Here is a 14,162-nt window from a genome sequence, read left to right on the forward strand (position 1 = left end):
GGGACTTCTCTGGTAATCCAGTAGTTACAGCTCCATGCTTCCACTTCAGGGGGCACAGGTTCAATCCCTGGTCCAGGAACTAAGATCCTGCATGCTGCAAAGTGCAGCAAAAAAAAAAAAAAAAAAAATGGAGTGGAAGAAGTTAGGGTGAGCGTGGGGGATACCATCTCCCGAAGGCAGCCATGCTGGCCTTCCACCTGCTCTTGCCTGCCACCTAACTCTGACAGCAGCTCTTCCTCTTTGGAGCCTCAGTTTCCCCATCTGTAGGTAGGACAGAGGGCAGAGAGAAGAGGGTAAGTGAGCAGCGCCCAGTGCTAAGTGTCTGTCTCTGTGTCCGGCAGCCTCTGGAATAACCGTATTCCCCCGGACATGGCCCAGCATCTGCAGAACCAGGAGCCCAGGCTGGACTTTGCTTTCTTTGACAACCAGCCACAGGTCATCCCTCGGGGTACCTGATGGTGCCCTCAAGTCCCTTTGAATCCAGCCGAGTGATGCCAGTTTTCATCCATGAGGATAGAGGGCTCATGAAAAAAGCTGGCTGTCCCTGGATCAAGAGGGAGAAACACACTTTTCCTGCAACAGTCTTCAGGGAGGACATTTTTGGTGACAAAGAGCGGAGTATGACTACCCTACATCCCTTGGGACATGCATGACCAGTCAGGAACATGAAGCAAAATGAGCGTGTCATGGTGTGGTGTGTGATGTGGAAGGTCACACGTGGCGACATTCCATGTGACCTTGCACGATACCTGAAACGTGGCCTGGGGGTCGATGGCATGCGTCCCGGCACTGCATGTGATGGGTGGTGCATATATGAGACGTGACAAATGTCCAGGTCTTGTGCCATATATTCCCTCAGGCGGGTACAAGATCTAATTTATTACTTTTTAAGACCAAATCTGTATTTATAAATTGCATTTCCAGAGCAGCTAAACCAGGGACCATCTTCTGCCCAGAATGGGCTGGGGAGACTGTCCAAGCACTGACAAGCCAGGGATTTAGCCATGAGGCTTCTGAATGAGTGTCTTCCTGCCTCAAGTCTCAGTTTTCCCATCTGTAAACTGGATCACCCCCTCTCCCTTAATTTCCAAGGACTTTGGGCTCAGCTCCAGGTCGTGCCAGCATGACCTTGGGCGGGCCCAGTCTGTGTGGTGTAAGGGACGAAGCTAGGCCTAAGGGTGCAGGGGGCAGGGACTGTCAAGACCGTCAGGAAAGACCACTGGATCCAGCCACTACCTCAGCGCAATCTGCACAAGCGCCCAGGGGCTGCCGGCTACATGCGTCCGCATTACTTCCAAGAGCGGCCAAGGGTGGTCCTGCTGCACTGTAAGCCTAGTTCAACCAATAAATGTGGGTGATCTTCCAGCCTCTAGTCTCTAGTCTGATGTGTTCTACCACCTAGCCAAAGTCAGAAATGGTTCACACCACACCCTGGGGCCTGGAGAGCAGCCAGAACACAGAGAAACACACTGAGATGAGCCCAGGAGTCAGGAGACACGGGGTCAGGTCCAGACCCTGTCATGGTCATGTGATCACAGGTAAGTCACCTCCTCTCTCCAGAGCTTACCTGTCGTGTCTGACTCTTTGCGACCCCATGGACTGTAGCCTGCCAGATTCCTCTGTCCATGGAATTCTCCAGGCAAGAACCCTGGAGTGGGTTGCCATTTCCTCTCCAGCGGATCTTCCCAACCCAGAGATCGAACCCCGGTCTCCTACATTGCAGGCCGATTCTTTACCATCTGAGCTACCAGGGAAGCCCAAGCTTACCTGTACCATAAGGCTATTGTAAAAGCTCCTAGTGTTAAAAACAGTCTTTGTTTGGCTTGCGATATATCTACACTCTTCTCTGATTTGTGGATATTTTAAATTGGGAACTCATACCCCCGATTTACCTTTCAGTTTCTCTTAGGTGCTAGTCCAGCATTCCTACTCAAGAGTAATCTGCTGGGGACATCTGAGTGTGTCCTTTAGATGTGGTGCACGTCCCTTAGTTTGTCACCATGCCCAGCACTCCCCTCCCTCTTGCTACTTGCCTGGACCTGGTAAGAGCCTAGGAACTCCTGGCTAAAAGGTTTCCACAGGCAGGTGGTACATTAAGAATATGGCGTTGGAAGTCAGATGGGCATGGAAAGGAATGTGACTTGACCCCTTGCCACTAGCCCTCAAGGCCAGGAACTGATCCTTTACGTGTGAGTAACACCCCTGGCCTCCCAGGACTTTTGGAGGGATCAGGGAGCAAGAACACAGAGTCCCTAGAATGAAGAAAGTATCTGTTACATGCTCATTCATTACATACCCCCTTTAGGGCTGAATGTCATATGAAGTGGAGAGGTGTCTGAAGTGGCAGGTGGAGAGCACCCCCTGTCCATCACCCACCTGTAGGTTGAACAAGTTGATATCTGGGGAGCCTTCATCCAGAGCTGCAGTCCCTTGTCAAAAGTGAAGCAGGGAGGGTGCAGTTACTGATGAGCCCCACTGGAGGGCAGGCTGGCCCACTGGCAAGTCCTGAGAGTGCTTCACCGCTGTATCCAGAAGTTAGGTGGTGATGCTGGAGGCTGTTCCCGCCTGGCTTGGGAACCTGAGATGTCCCAGCCGGCTTGTGATTCACCTGGATGGCTCCGTCCTGGACCTTTGCCATCCGTCATGTTGTCCTTGGTCCCCCACCAAGTGGGAGGAGAAAGTCCTCTGGCCAAAGTGCCAAGCACCCAGACCTTACACTGGGACTCCAGGCAAGAATACTTGCCTGGAGTCAGCATTAGTCAGTCAATACAAGAAGTCTGGGCAGGGCCAGGATCAGGGCACCCTGGCTTGGAGTGGGGCCAGCAGCCTGCTTATGGGGGAAAGGGTGGGCAGGTAGAAGATTCAAGAAGCTTACCTGGAAACCTTGAGCCCCAGTTAGTCTTTCCCTTCTGGGAAATGACCCCAAGGCCATCATGGTGCACCTTCACACTGAGGGGGTTTGTACTGCCTTCTCCTTTTGTCCAAGACTGGAGGATAAATTCCTCAAAGCCTGAGGAGCCCTTGACCATGGAGGTCACAGCTGAGGAAGGAACAGCCTGGATCGAAAGCTCCAGGCCAGGTGGGTTGCACACCAAGCAGAAACCAGAGCTCAGAGCCACTCTTCATTTGCTGCTCGTTTTCCCTTCTTCTTTCCCCTTTGCTGCTGCTGCTAAGTCGCTTCAGTCGTGTCTGACTCTGTGCCACCCCATAGACAGCAGCCCACCAGGCTCCTCCGTCCCCAGGAGTCTCCAGGCAAGAACACTGGAGTGGGTTGCCATTTCCTTCTCCAACGCATGAAAGTGAAAAGTGAAAGTGAAGTCGCTCAGTCGTGTCCCTGTCCAAGTTCTAAACTCCAAGAAACTTGCAGCAAATGCCCTGAAATAAACCTCAGCACTGTCAGCCCTGAAGAGCTACCCAGGCTGACGTCAGGGACAGTCACGATGCTCATTTTACTAAAAAACTTACTCTCCGGGGGCTTCCCTGGTGGTCCAGTGGTTAAGAATCTTCCTTCCAATGCAGGGGGCCCAGGTGCCATCCCTGGTTGGGGAACTAGGATCCCATATGCCATGGGGCAACTTAGCCCATGCACCACAATTACTGAGCCCGCGTGCCACAACCTAAGACCCAAAGCAGCCAAATAAATAAATATTTTTAAAATGGCCACACTTGGTTTCCTGGAGCATAGCAACTTCAGTGTTCTTGCCTAGAGAATCCCCATGGATGGAGGAGCCTGGTGGGCTGCAGTCCATGGGGTTGCAAAGAATCAGACATGACTGAGCGATGAAGCACACTCACTTGGTTTAAAAAAAAGAAACTACCTTTCCCGAAACCAACTTGTTTCCCGGCTGGGACTATTTTTCTACCCCACACTGATGAGATCCAGTCTCCCTGTCTCTTTCCTTCCCAAAGTAAGCCTCAGTTTAAACAGATAAATGAAAGCAGATAAAACTCAAAGAAACTTAAGGCTCTGGGCCAGTAATCAAAATGGTGCTCCATGTGCTCACTCCAGAGCACATGTACTAAAAAGGTGCTCCGCGTTTCTGTGCCTGAGTCTTCTCATGAAGAATGGACCAGGCTGGTGAGTTCCCAGGTTTAACTGCAAGGCTAGGATCAGCTCATTTTGCTACTTTGTCTCTTGGCCTCCATCCTATGGTTTTACAGACTGCCTTTCTGAAGGGAGTCACAGAATCGCCCTTTCCCACTCCCTTAGGTCTCAAATCCTCCCAAATTGCCCCCTCCATCCTTCTGCTAAACACGTGTCTGAAGTTCACGCTACAAGCCAGTACCTCTCGAGCTTAAAACAAAATCACTGTTACAGACACCGTCGTGTGCACTGAACCGTCTGAGGAGTTCAGTAACTTGCAAATTCTGATTCAGCAGGTCTGGGGCGGGGCCTGGGATTCTGCATTTCTAAGAAGCACCTGAGTGATGTCAGTGCTGCTGGCTGCACTGAGTAAAACCACAGACCAGTGAGTGGATCTCGAGCCGGACTGCATGTTAGAATCACCTGAGGAGCTTGTTAGCCTCCCTCCTAAGAATGGAGCCGTACTTCGAAAGCTCCACAGGTGATTCTGATGTGCAGCCACATTGGCGACCCACTAGAGTACGCTGCCCCTCAGGCGAGGTAAACCTTTGCATGTATGCTCCTTGTCTTGTCCTGTTAGATCCTGGTGACCCTCCTTCCCCAGAAGAGGACACTGAGACCCAGAGATTCTTCCTAGTTTGCCCAAAGGCAGCCTAGTAAGCATTGGGTGTGAAAGCTAGTAAATGGTAGCGCCAGGAGTTGAACCTGGGTCTTTACAACTTTTTTGTTTGTTTGTTTTCTTTACAGTTTATTGAGATATAATTGACACATAGCACTGTATAAGTTTAGGGCTTCCCAGGTGGCTCAGGGGTAAAGAATCTGCCTGCTAATGCAGGAGATGTAGGTTCGATCCCTGGGTCTGGAAGATCCCCTGGAGGAGGAAATGGCAACCCACTCCAGGCAACCCAATCTCTGTCCAAGAAATCCCATGGACACAGGAACCTGGTGGGCTACGGTCCATGGGGTTGCAAAGAGTCGGACACGACTGAGCACGCATGCCCTGTATAAATTTAAAATATATGATAAAATGACTTATGAACACCTACATTGTGAGATGATTACCATGCTAAGTTTATTAACATCATCATTTCCTATAGATACAAATAAAAGAAAAAAATGTTTTTTCCTTGAGAGAACTCTTAGGATCTACTCTCTTCACAACTTTCAAATTTGGCGACTCTGAATCCCACAGGCGCTGCCCCAGTTTCTGCATCTGTTTAGTGAGGGCATGAGCAAAATGAGGCAAAGCACAAGGGCCTACTTTCTCCAGGTGCCAAGATGACCTGATGCCTCCTCGATGCACCCCCTCAGGTGGGGTCTGAATCCTTGGCTGGCTGCCCCTCCTGGTGAGAGTTCTGTAGGACTTCACCCTCTGGAAACTCCTCTAGACCCTTAGCCACAGTCTCCGTGACGATGTCCTCCATTTTACACATGAGGCCCAGAGACGCACAAGAGGTGCCCAAAGTCACACAGCAAGTATTTAGGGGAGCTCCAATTCCAAATTTGGAGCATTTAAGGAGGGAGGACTTTGGGGCGGCCCTGGCTGGGGTCTGTGTGTGCTCCTCAAAGAGAAGGGCCCTAGGAAGGCACGGGGGCTCTATGACCTGCTAGCGTTGCCTCTGGCCTTCAGCCGCACCCTTATGTGGCCAAGGCCAGGCCTGAGGGCGGTGGCCCCAGACAGAACTGTGTGTGCCATCTGGACACATCCGGAGCTTCCTGGATGAGACCTTGCAGTGGCTGGTTTGGCAAAGATCCTCCCAGGACTGGGCCCGGGGCAGCTGGTCTTCCTTCCCTCAGCCACCCCAGCGCAGCAGCCCACCCCCACCCAGTGTGCTCCAGAGCTGGGGCCCTCACCCCCCCACCCCTCCCTTCGGCCTTTGGAAGCCACACCTTGTTGCTCATCCCACACCAGCCCCAGCCCTGCCCTGGCTGCCCAGAAATTGACCTTTGCCCTGAGGAGGAGGTGACAGAAGAGGAACTTTCACTAGAGAAGGAAGGCCAGATGGGGTCCTCAGGTTGAGTCTTGGAGGCCAGAATCCTCAGTCTTTGGTGCCCGTAGTCCCCACCCCTGCACACACTTGCACACTGCAGGACAAGACCTGGGCTGATGGGCATGTCTGGGACCGAATAAAGGGCGAGCCCGAGGAAGTGGGGGCAGTCCTGGGCATCCTGACCCTAGAAGGAGATATCTCTGTATTAGAGTGACTACAACCCTGGATCTTAAAAGTAGTAATAACAACAGGCTAGCCCCGTTGTCCAGGCATGCCTGGTACCAGGCTAGACACCAGATACTAACTCTGTCCTTCCATTTTACAGAGGAGGAAACTGAGGCCCAGAGGATTGAGTGATCTCACCTAGGCGGTCACTGGACAGGCTGGAATTCAAACCGGGGGCCACAACTCCGTGCCTGAGATGTAGGAGTGGGGTGAGCCACACCCACCTCTCAATGAGATCCTGGAGTGGGATGTCTCTATAACTAATGTGTCTCCACATCAACCCCCTTTGTGGGCTGATGGTATTTTCCAAAGATGGTCACCATAATATCTCCCCTCCCACATACTCTACCTAAAGATAAAGATGATTCCTAAAAACTCCTCTCACCTCAAGGCGGGGCCTATGGAAGGAGCCAGTGACTATAGTTGAAGTGACGTTATACGAATTCCAAAGCTGAATTGTATAAAAGATAATAAGGCTTCCACCTGGTTCCCTTGGATACTCGCACTTGGAACCCAGCTGCCATGCTACGAGGAAGCCCAGGCCACATGGAAGGGTCACAGGCAGGTGTTCCAGCTGCAGTCCCAGCTGGCAGCCAGCATCGATTGCCAGATAAATGTGTAAGAAAACTTCTAGGTAACTCCAGGCCTGGCCATGGCCTGACTGCAAATCTGTGAGAAATCCTGAGCAAGAACTGCCCTAGTTGAGCCAGCAGGCCTCCAGAGCCATGAGAGATGATGATGCCTGGGGTGATTTAAGAGGTAGTGTAGATTACTGGACACGCTCTCACCCTGCTTACACACACCTGAGGCCAGCCAGGGCCTCCGACACAGGTGGTGCTGCTTCAGGTCAGTCTAATCCACGAGCCATAGGTGCACGTGGACACACCCCCCCTTCTATCAGCCCTTTTTAGGGAAATAGAGGCTTCCCAACTATGCACAGAGAAGTCTCTATCAGGGCAAGAAAAGACTTCAACATTTTGTAGTAACAGCCCTGCATTGTGTGTGGATCAAAGACAGACTGTAGAATCCACCATGATGGACAGTTGGCCTTAAACAACTGACCTCTATGCTCTCCTAATTCCTGACATTTTTTTTAAAAAGTGAGATATAATTCACATGTTATAACATTCACCTCTTTAAAGTATACAAGTCAGTGGTTTTGAATATATCTACAGATGTGTAACCATCACTATAATTTTATACTTTTTAACTAATTAGCCTAAGCCAGGTCTTAGTTGCAGCACTCAGGATCTTTGATTTTCTTTGTGGCATGTGGGATCCTTAGTTGAGGCACAGGAATTCTTATTTGTGGGATCTAGTTCCCTGACCGAGGATCGAACCTGGGGCCCCCTGCACTCGAGTGCAGAGGCTTAGCCACTGCACCACCAGGGAAGTTCCCTTTGTACTTTTCATACAGTAGTATGATTGCCTGGGCCATGGTCTTGCCTCTGAGAGGTGAGCACCTTGAGGGAAGGGACTCTCAGCTTGGAATCACCACCATCCATCCCAGAGCCTGACTCTTCTGCTCTGGAGCAAGGACAGGAGAGGGACTCTAGGGGTCAGATCAATCAGAAAAGGCTTCCTGGAGGAAGAGGGGCTGCAGCTGGGTCTAAGAATGATTCTGGATTGGTTTGCCCCACAGCTGGGCTGAGGGCTTTGAGGACTTTTAGGTGTTAGAAAGAGGAGAGAGTTTGTAGGAAAGAAGGATGGATGGGGGAGCAGGCAGGCAGAGAACAAAGCTCAGAGCCCTGGGGCTGTTTAACAGCCGCCCTCTAAGGCTGCAAAGTGCCAGTGACTCAGACGTGGAGGGAGGCTCGCTGGCTGCAGCGTGAGTCTCCCAGTTAACCCTCGCCTGCCTGGAATGGAAAACTCACAACCTAAGTGCTCCGGGTTAACTCCAGTCCCTGAGCCCTGGCGCCAAGGGCTTTGGAAGTGGACTTGAGGTCCGGAGACCTGTCCTCCACAGTTTGGTTAAATGAGGCTCCTGTCTGGAGCACTGGACTGGGGAGAGGGGCGGGGGAGCAGGCACGGAAATACTGTCGATTGACCTGTAGCGCGAAATCAGTGCCTCTTATAGGGGAAAGAGGGCCACCGCCGAAGGATGGACTGGGCGCCAGGCTCTCAGGGGCCCGCCTAGTCGCCCTCCCGCTGCCTAGTCCCAGGCACCGTTCGAACTGTCTTTATCCCATTGTCTCTGTCAGAGAAATACGTATGTGTGGTATGTGTCATCTTCCACGTCCCTGGCGGCGACAAGAAAACGCCGAGCTCTTTTACTAAGAAAAAAAGAAAAAAGGGGAGGGGTGGAGAGAAAACACGGCGATCTCAGTGCTGTCAGTACAGCCCAGAACCAAACCCCGTGGTGCATCCCCCGAGGGCGCAGCGTTGAGTCCAACAGCCCTTGGGGTCGAGGCAGCAGGCGGCGCCCTACGGCCCCGCAGGCCCGGGCAGAGCCCACCCTCGGACCCGGGCGCACAGTGCAGGCAACTCAGAGGTGCCCGCAGCTCGGACGAGGCCGGCCTGGGGCGAGTGCGAGCCGCCTCGCGTTCCGATCCGCGGAGTCCTAGCGGGCAACGTTAGGACCCTCGGATTCCAGCCTCGAACGTTCGGATCCTGGGATCCCCGCCTCGAACCCACGGAGCCCCGAGGCGCTGGGAGCCCCGAGCACCAGGGCGCGCCAGCCGCGGTGTCCGAACCACCGGCGGCGGGCGGGACAGAGCCCCCGCTCCGCCCGTGGGAGCGCTCGCCCCTCCAGGAAGCGCCCGCCTCACCTCCCATTTCCCGCCCCACGCCCGCCCCCCTCCTCGGCCGAGGGAGGAGCCCGAGCCGCAGCCAACGCCGCCGCCGCCCGCCCGCCCGGCCCGGGAGGAGGACCGGACCGCTAGCGGCTGGGAGCGCACGCGAGCTGGCCATGGCCGCAGGGGCAGCGCCCTGAGCCCGTCCCGCGCCCACGGGCTCGGCCGAGCAGGGGAGCGCCCTGGGATGCCCCAGTGGCCCGGAGCACAGGGAGCGGCAGCCGCGCGGTGACGGGGAGCGGCGCCCGCCGGACCCGCGGTGAGCGGGGGCCCTGGCGGGCAAAGGGGCGGGCTGGGGCCCGTGGCGCGAGGGCTCAAGTTCGGCCTGGGGGCTTGGCTTCTGGAGACAGTGGCGAGCTGGAAGGAAGCTGGGTTCGGCTTCGAGGGGCTGCGGAGCCCAAAGCCCCTGCCACGGGCTCGCATCCAGACTCCTGCGTTTCGGTGACTCAGCTCCGACCCGGCCACGCGGGGGCGCCCTGGCGTCTTCCCGGACCGCGGGGATGCCGAGGGCAGGGTGCCGGGAGAACGGAGGTGCCCTCCGGGGTCCGAGCCCAGCCGCGTCCGCACCCTCCTACCTCGCCCGAGGACCCTGGGAGGAAGGGGGGGCGTCGGGAAGGTGGAGTCCCGCCACCGCCGCAGCTGCGGAAGTCTTGGAGTCAGGCTGGTTCGGGGCAGGCTCGGGGCGCTCCTCGCCAACTTTTGCCCTGCTCCCACCCGGGCCCACCACCCCCGCCTCCTCCCGCAGCCCGTGGGACCTGCTAGAGAATCAGCTCCCTGCCGGGGAAGGGGAAGTAAAGAGAGGGAGTGGAACTGGGCACCTTCCCAGAAGTCGGAGTGTGTTTGCAAACTAGTTTTTTCGTAAAAGCTGTCTGGCACCTGTGTGTTTGGAGAGGGGGGCGGGGAGGGAGGAAGCGTGGAAAAAGAGCAAGACCCTTTCTTCCTTCCAGGTCCCCGTCTCCCCGCAGCGCTGTTTCTTTGAAAAGATAGAGGGCTCTGACTTTCCTCTTCCTATTCCATCCCCCAGCCTCTTTGGACAAGCCTCTTTGGGGAAGGGGCTCCTTCAAAGGGGGCTGTGATTTGTGATTTGCCCAAGGTCACAGGTGGAACTCAGGGCTCTGGTAGCCAGGTGGAGGTGGTTCTTGCTGTTTGGGACTCCCTCTGGCCCTGTTACGTGGCGGGGGAAGTGACGAGGGGGTGGAGAATTGCCCCACTGACCCTTAGTTTTTGCTCCCCTAGGAATGTCAGCTGTCACTGAGGGATGGGGAACTTTTTCGGTTTCTTGGGGTACCCACAGCTTCAGTCATTGGGGGGAGGAGCCAGGTTGTAACCTTCGGCAGCTGCAGCTGCCTCTGACCAGCCCTCATGGGGAGCTGGGGAGACCTGGGTCTGAACACCTAGCCAGCAGTGGGACCCTGGCTGAGACCTTCCCTCTGAGTCTCCAGGTCATCATCTGTAAAATGGGCGGATTGTCTCTAGTCTATGTGTACAGAGGCAGGGTGTAAACATAAAGAGTGGTTTTATTGCAGTACCTTGATGTGGAGCCCAGAGTGGGAATGCCCCAGGCACGTGAGAGAGCTGGCCCGAGTGAGAGGGTCATCCAGGCAGTTTGCTCTGTGGAAAGAATCGTGGGCTAAGAAAGTGGATTCTTGGGTTCTGGCCCTCTGCCCTGTCCCTTTTTAGGTGCCTTGCCACTCCTAAGGCTTAAGGGCTTTTCCGGTGGTAAAATGAAGCAAAATATGACTCAATCCAGTTTACCCGGCTGCTGGGAGACTAGAACTGGGGGCAGGGGGCAGGTGTTCCGCAAAGTTGGGTGCACTGGTGGTCATGGGACCTTCTTCCCAGAGGCCATAAAATTTAAAAACTTAGGGATGTAAGAAGAGGGTCGGAGAGAGACCCTCAGTTTCTGTACCAGTAAAGTAGTGAGAGCACTACTCTACACCTTTATAATCTTTTAAGGGTGATTGTATTGTTCTCGAAAGGAAGCCGTGAGGATTAAATTCGACAACAGAGGGCTCATGCGCCAGCGCGGTGGCTGTCTGTAATAAGTGCTGGGTTAACGTTAACCGTGGTTATCATGGTTATGGGAATATTAGTAAGCCTGATGTGGGTTGCTGATTTGAGGATTCCTTCTGGGATTTTTTCAGGCCAGCTCGGCTCTTCTCTCTCCCACCTTCTTCCTGGAGAGAGAAGCCTCAGAATCCAGATGGCAGACTTTTAGGCTATTCCAGGGGCCGGTCCTGAGCAGGAAGGGGCCAATAGGCTGAAGAGAGCACCATGGGGGGGGTGGTACATCCGGTGGGGTGGTCCCATTTCCCCCACCTTGGGCCGGCCTCCCAGGGCTCTAATGGGTGATGGAAAGCAGAAGAACGTTCTCTAGGAGTTCCCGCAGGAGCAGGTCACCAGGCAAGGTCTGAGAAGCCATCAGCTGACGCCGGGGTCCCATCTGCCTGATGCTCTCCCCTCCTCAAATACTTGCAGGGTGGTCACTTCAGGAATCCAGCCCTCTCCAGCTGGGAGAATATGGCCTCAGAAAGGGGGCAGGGTTCCTTCCCCTCCTGCCTGCTCCCCCTCTACCACCACCACGGGACACAGGGTGGGCTCTTTGGGAGCTGGGAGGCCAGGTCACCCTAGGATCTGGGAAGGCAGCAGGTGGAGAAGATGAATCATGGCCTGCCCCCGTTCCCCAGAGGGAGGATGCGAGTCCCAAGGGGATTCAAGGCTTCCTGAAGTCCCACGGCACCTCAGGGCTTCCAGACCAGTGTCCCCTCCCTTTGCTGGGCAACCCGGCCTCTGCTCTGTGGTGAAGCCAAGGGCTCTGCAGGCCCATGGCCTGGAGCATTTCTCCACCCGCACCGAGATGAAACGACTGGCTGCTGATCCCTCCCTCACTATTGCATCACCTTGCCTAGTTTTTCTTGGGCTCTTGGCCACTCTCTCCCCTCCTCTGGGGGGGCGGGGGTGGTGTGTGTATGTCAGCTTGTTCTCTGCCCTCCTCCCCATCGGGTCAGCTCCAGGGACGACACGGGCATCTTACGTCCATCCTATTCAGGGCATTTTCCCTGCACTTACAGGTGCTCGGTCGCTGTTGGAGAGATGGCTCAGTCTGCCCCTCCTTGTTGAATGGGTCTGTGATGTTGGGTCATGGAACTCGGAAGAGTCCAGAGCTCACCCTCTGGGGACTCTGGGAAGATCCTTGTCTCACTGTGCTGAGTGCTGGGGCGGTATCTGAGGGCGGTGGCCCTGCCGATGGAGGAGGAGCAAGCGCTGGCCTGGGGGAAGGGAAAGGTGTGAGTCTGGGAGAGGTGAGATTCATCCAGCACTGATTGACCCTGGGATCTGGGGGAGGAGGGCATGGCAGCTGCTGACCTGGGTGGGTCATGGTCTGCAGACTCAGGGATCTGGGGTGTTCTGGGGAGAGTCACCCATCCTCCAGGTGACCTGGGCCACATTTTTTAATCTCTCTGGCCTCAGTTTCTTCATCTAGACATGCAGGAACTTTGCATTAGGAGCTCTTCCTTTGCTTTCTTCACATGGTTCTTAAAGGCAGCTATGAAAGGGCTTGTAAACGAAAGAGGGCTTTGCCCAGGTTTCCACCAGTGCCTTTGGCTCCCTGCCATGCAGGAAGGCTTTTCTCATCATGTAGCCATCTATTCGTTCCTCAACAATGTTTTATAATAGCATAATATGTCAAGGGTTTATTTACTGTTTTAGGTATGATTTGTTTATTCACAGACTTTAACAAACTTTTTATTTTATATTATAGTTGATTTATCGTATTGTGTTAGTTTCAAGTGTACAGCAAAGTGATTCAGTTATACATGTATCCGTCCGTTTTCAGATTATTTTCCCATATAGGTTATTACAGAAAATTGAGTAGAGTTCCTTGTGCTATACAATAGGTCCTTGTTGATTATCTGTTTTACATATGGTAGTGTGTATGTGTTAATCCCAACCTCCTCATTTATCCATCTCCCCCCACCCCCGACTGCCACACCTTTCCCCTTTGGTAAGTTTGTTTGCAAAGTCTATTTCTATTTTGTAAATAAGTTCATTTGTATAACCTTTTAAAATATTTTACATTTAAGTGATACATGATATTTGTGTTTCTCTGACTTACTTCACTTACTGTAATAATCTCTGGGTCCATCCCTGTTGCTGTGAATGATAGTAATAGGATAGGATCATGTGGTCGTTCTACTTTTAGTTTTTTTAAGGAACTTCCATACTGTTCTCTGTAGTGGCGGCTAGTTAGTTAGTTCAGTCGCTCAGTCGTGTCCGACTCTCTGCGACCCCATGAATCGCAGCACACCAGGCCTCCCTGTCCATCACCAACTCCCGGAGTTCACCCAGACTCACGTCCATCGAGTCAGTGATGCCATCCAGCCATCTCATCCTCTGTCGTCCCCTTCTCCTGCCCCCAATCCCTCCCAGCATCAGAGTCTTTTCCAATGAGTCAACTCTTCACATGAGGTAGCCAAAGTACTGGAGTTTCAGCTTTAGCATCATTCCTTCCAAAGAAATCCCAGGGCTGATCTCCTCAGAATGGACTGGTTGGATCTCCTTGCAGTCCAAGGGACTCCCAAGAGTCTTCTCCAACACCACAGTTCAAAAGCATCAATTCTTCGGCTCTCAGCTTTCTTCACAGTCCAACTCTCACATCCATACATGACCACAGGAAAAACCATAGCCTTGACTAGACAAACCTTTGTTGGCAAAGTAATATCTCTGCTTTTGAATATGCTATCTAGGTTGGTCATAACTTTCCTTCCGAGGAGTAAGCGTCTTTTAATTTCATGGCTGCAGTCACCATCTGCAGTGATTTGGGAGCCCAAAAAAATAAAGTCTGACACTTTCCACTGTTTCCCCATCTATTTCCCATGAAATGATGGGACCGGATGCCATGATTTTCGTTTTCTGAATGTTGAGTTTTAAGCCAACTTTTTCACTCTCCTCTTTCACTTTCATCAAGAGGCTTTTGAGTTCCTCTTCACTTTCTGCCATAAGGGTGGTGTCATCTGCATATCTGAAGTTATTGATATTTCCCCTGGCAGTGTTGATTCCAGCTTGTGC

At 53.4% G+C, this 14,162-nt stretch overlaps 2 protein-coding genes across 5 annotated transcripts in view; both read left to right on the plus strand.

Annotated features, from left to right (window-relative positions):
- Positions 1-1,365, plus strand: part of NLRC5 (NLR family CARD domain containing 5) — a 93,437-nt gene extending 92,072 nt beyond the window's left edge. For all 4 annotated transcript variants that reach the window (XM_070770602.1, XM_070770601.1, XM_019979618.2 and 1 more), the window contains one exon: positions 342-1,365. In XM_070770602.1, the coding sequence (XP_070626703.1) occupies positions 342-456 (115 nt within the window). In that variant the 3' untranslated portion in view covers positions 457-1,365. The remainder of the gene's footprint in view (positions 1-341) is intronic.
- A 7,782-nt stretch (positions 1,366-9,147) lies between these two features.
- The window catches only part of CPNE2 (copine 2), a 55,050-nt gene continuing 50,035 nt past the window's right edge, over positions 9,148-14,162 (plus strand). Inside the window, exon 1 of the mRNA XM_070770606.1 lies at positions 9,148-9,351. The gene's annotated coding sequence lies outside the window, so the exon portion shown is untranslated. The remainder of the gene's footprint in view (positions 9,352-14,162) is intronic.

The sequence above is a fragment of the Bos indicus genome, chromosome 18 (genome assembly GCF_029378745.1).
Source record: "Bos indicus isolate NIAB-ARS_2022 breed Sahiwal x Tharparkar chromosome 18, NIAB-ARS_B.indTharparkar_mat_pri_1.0, whole genome shotgun sequence".
Taxonomy (NCBI): domain Eukaryota; kingdom Metazoa; phylum Chordata; class Mammalia; order Artiodactyla; family Bovidae; genus Bos; species Bos indicus.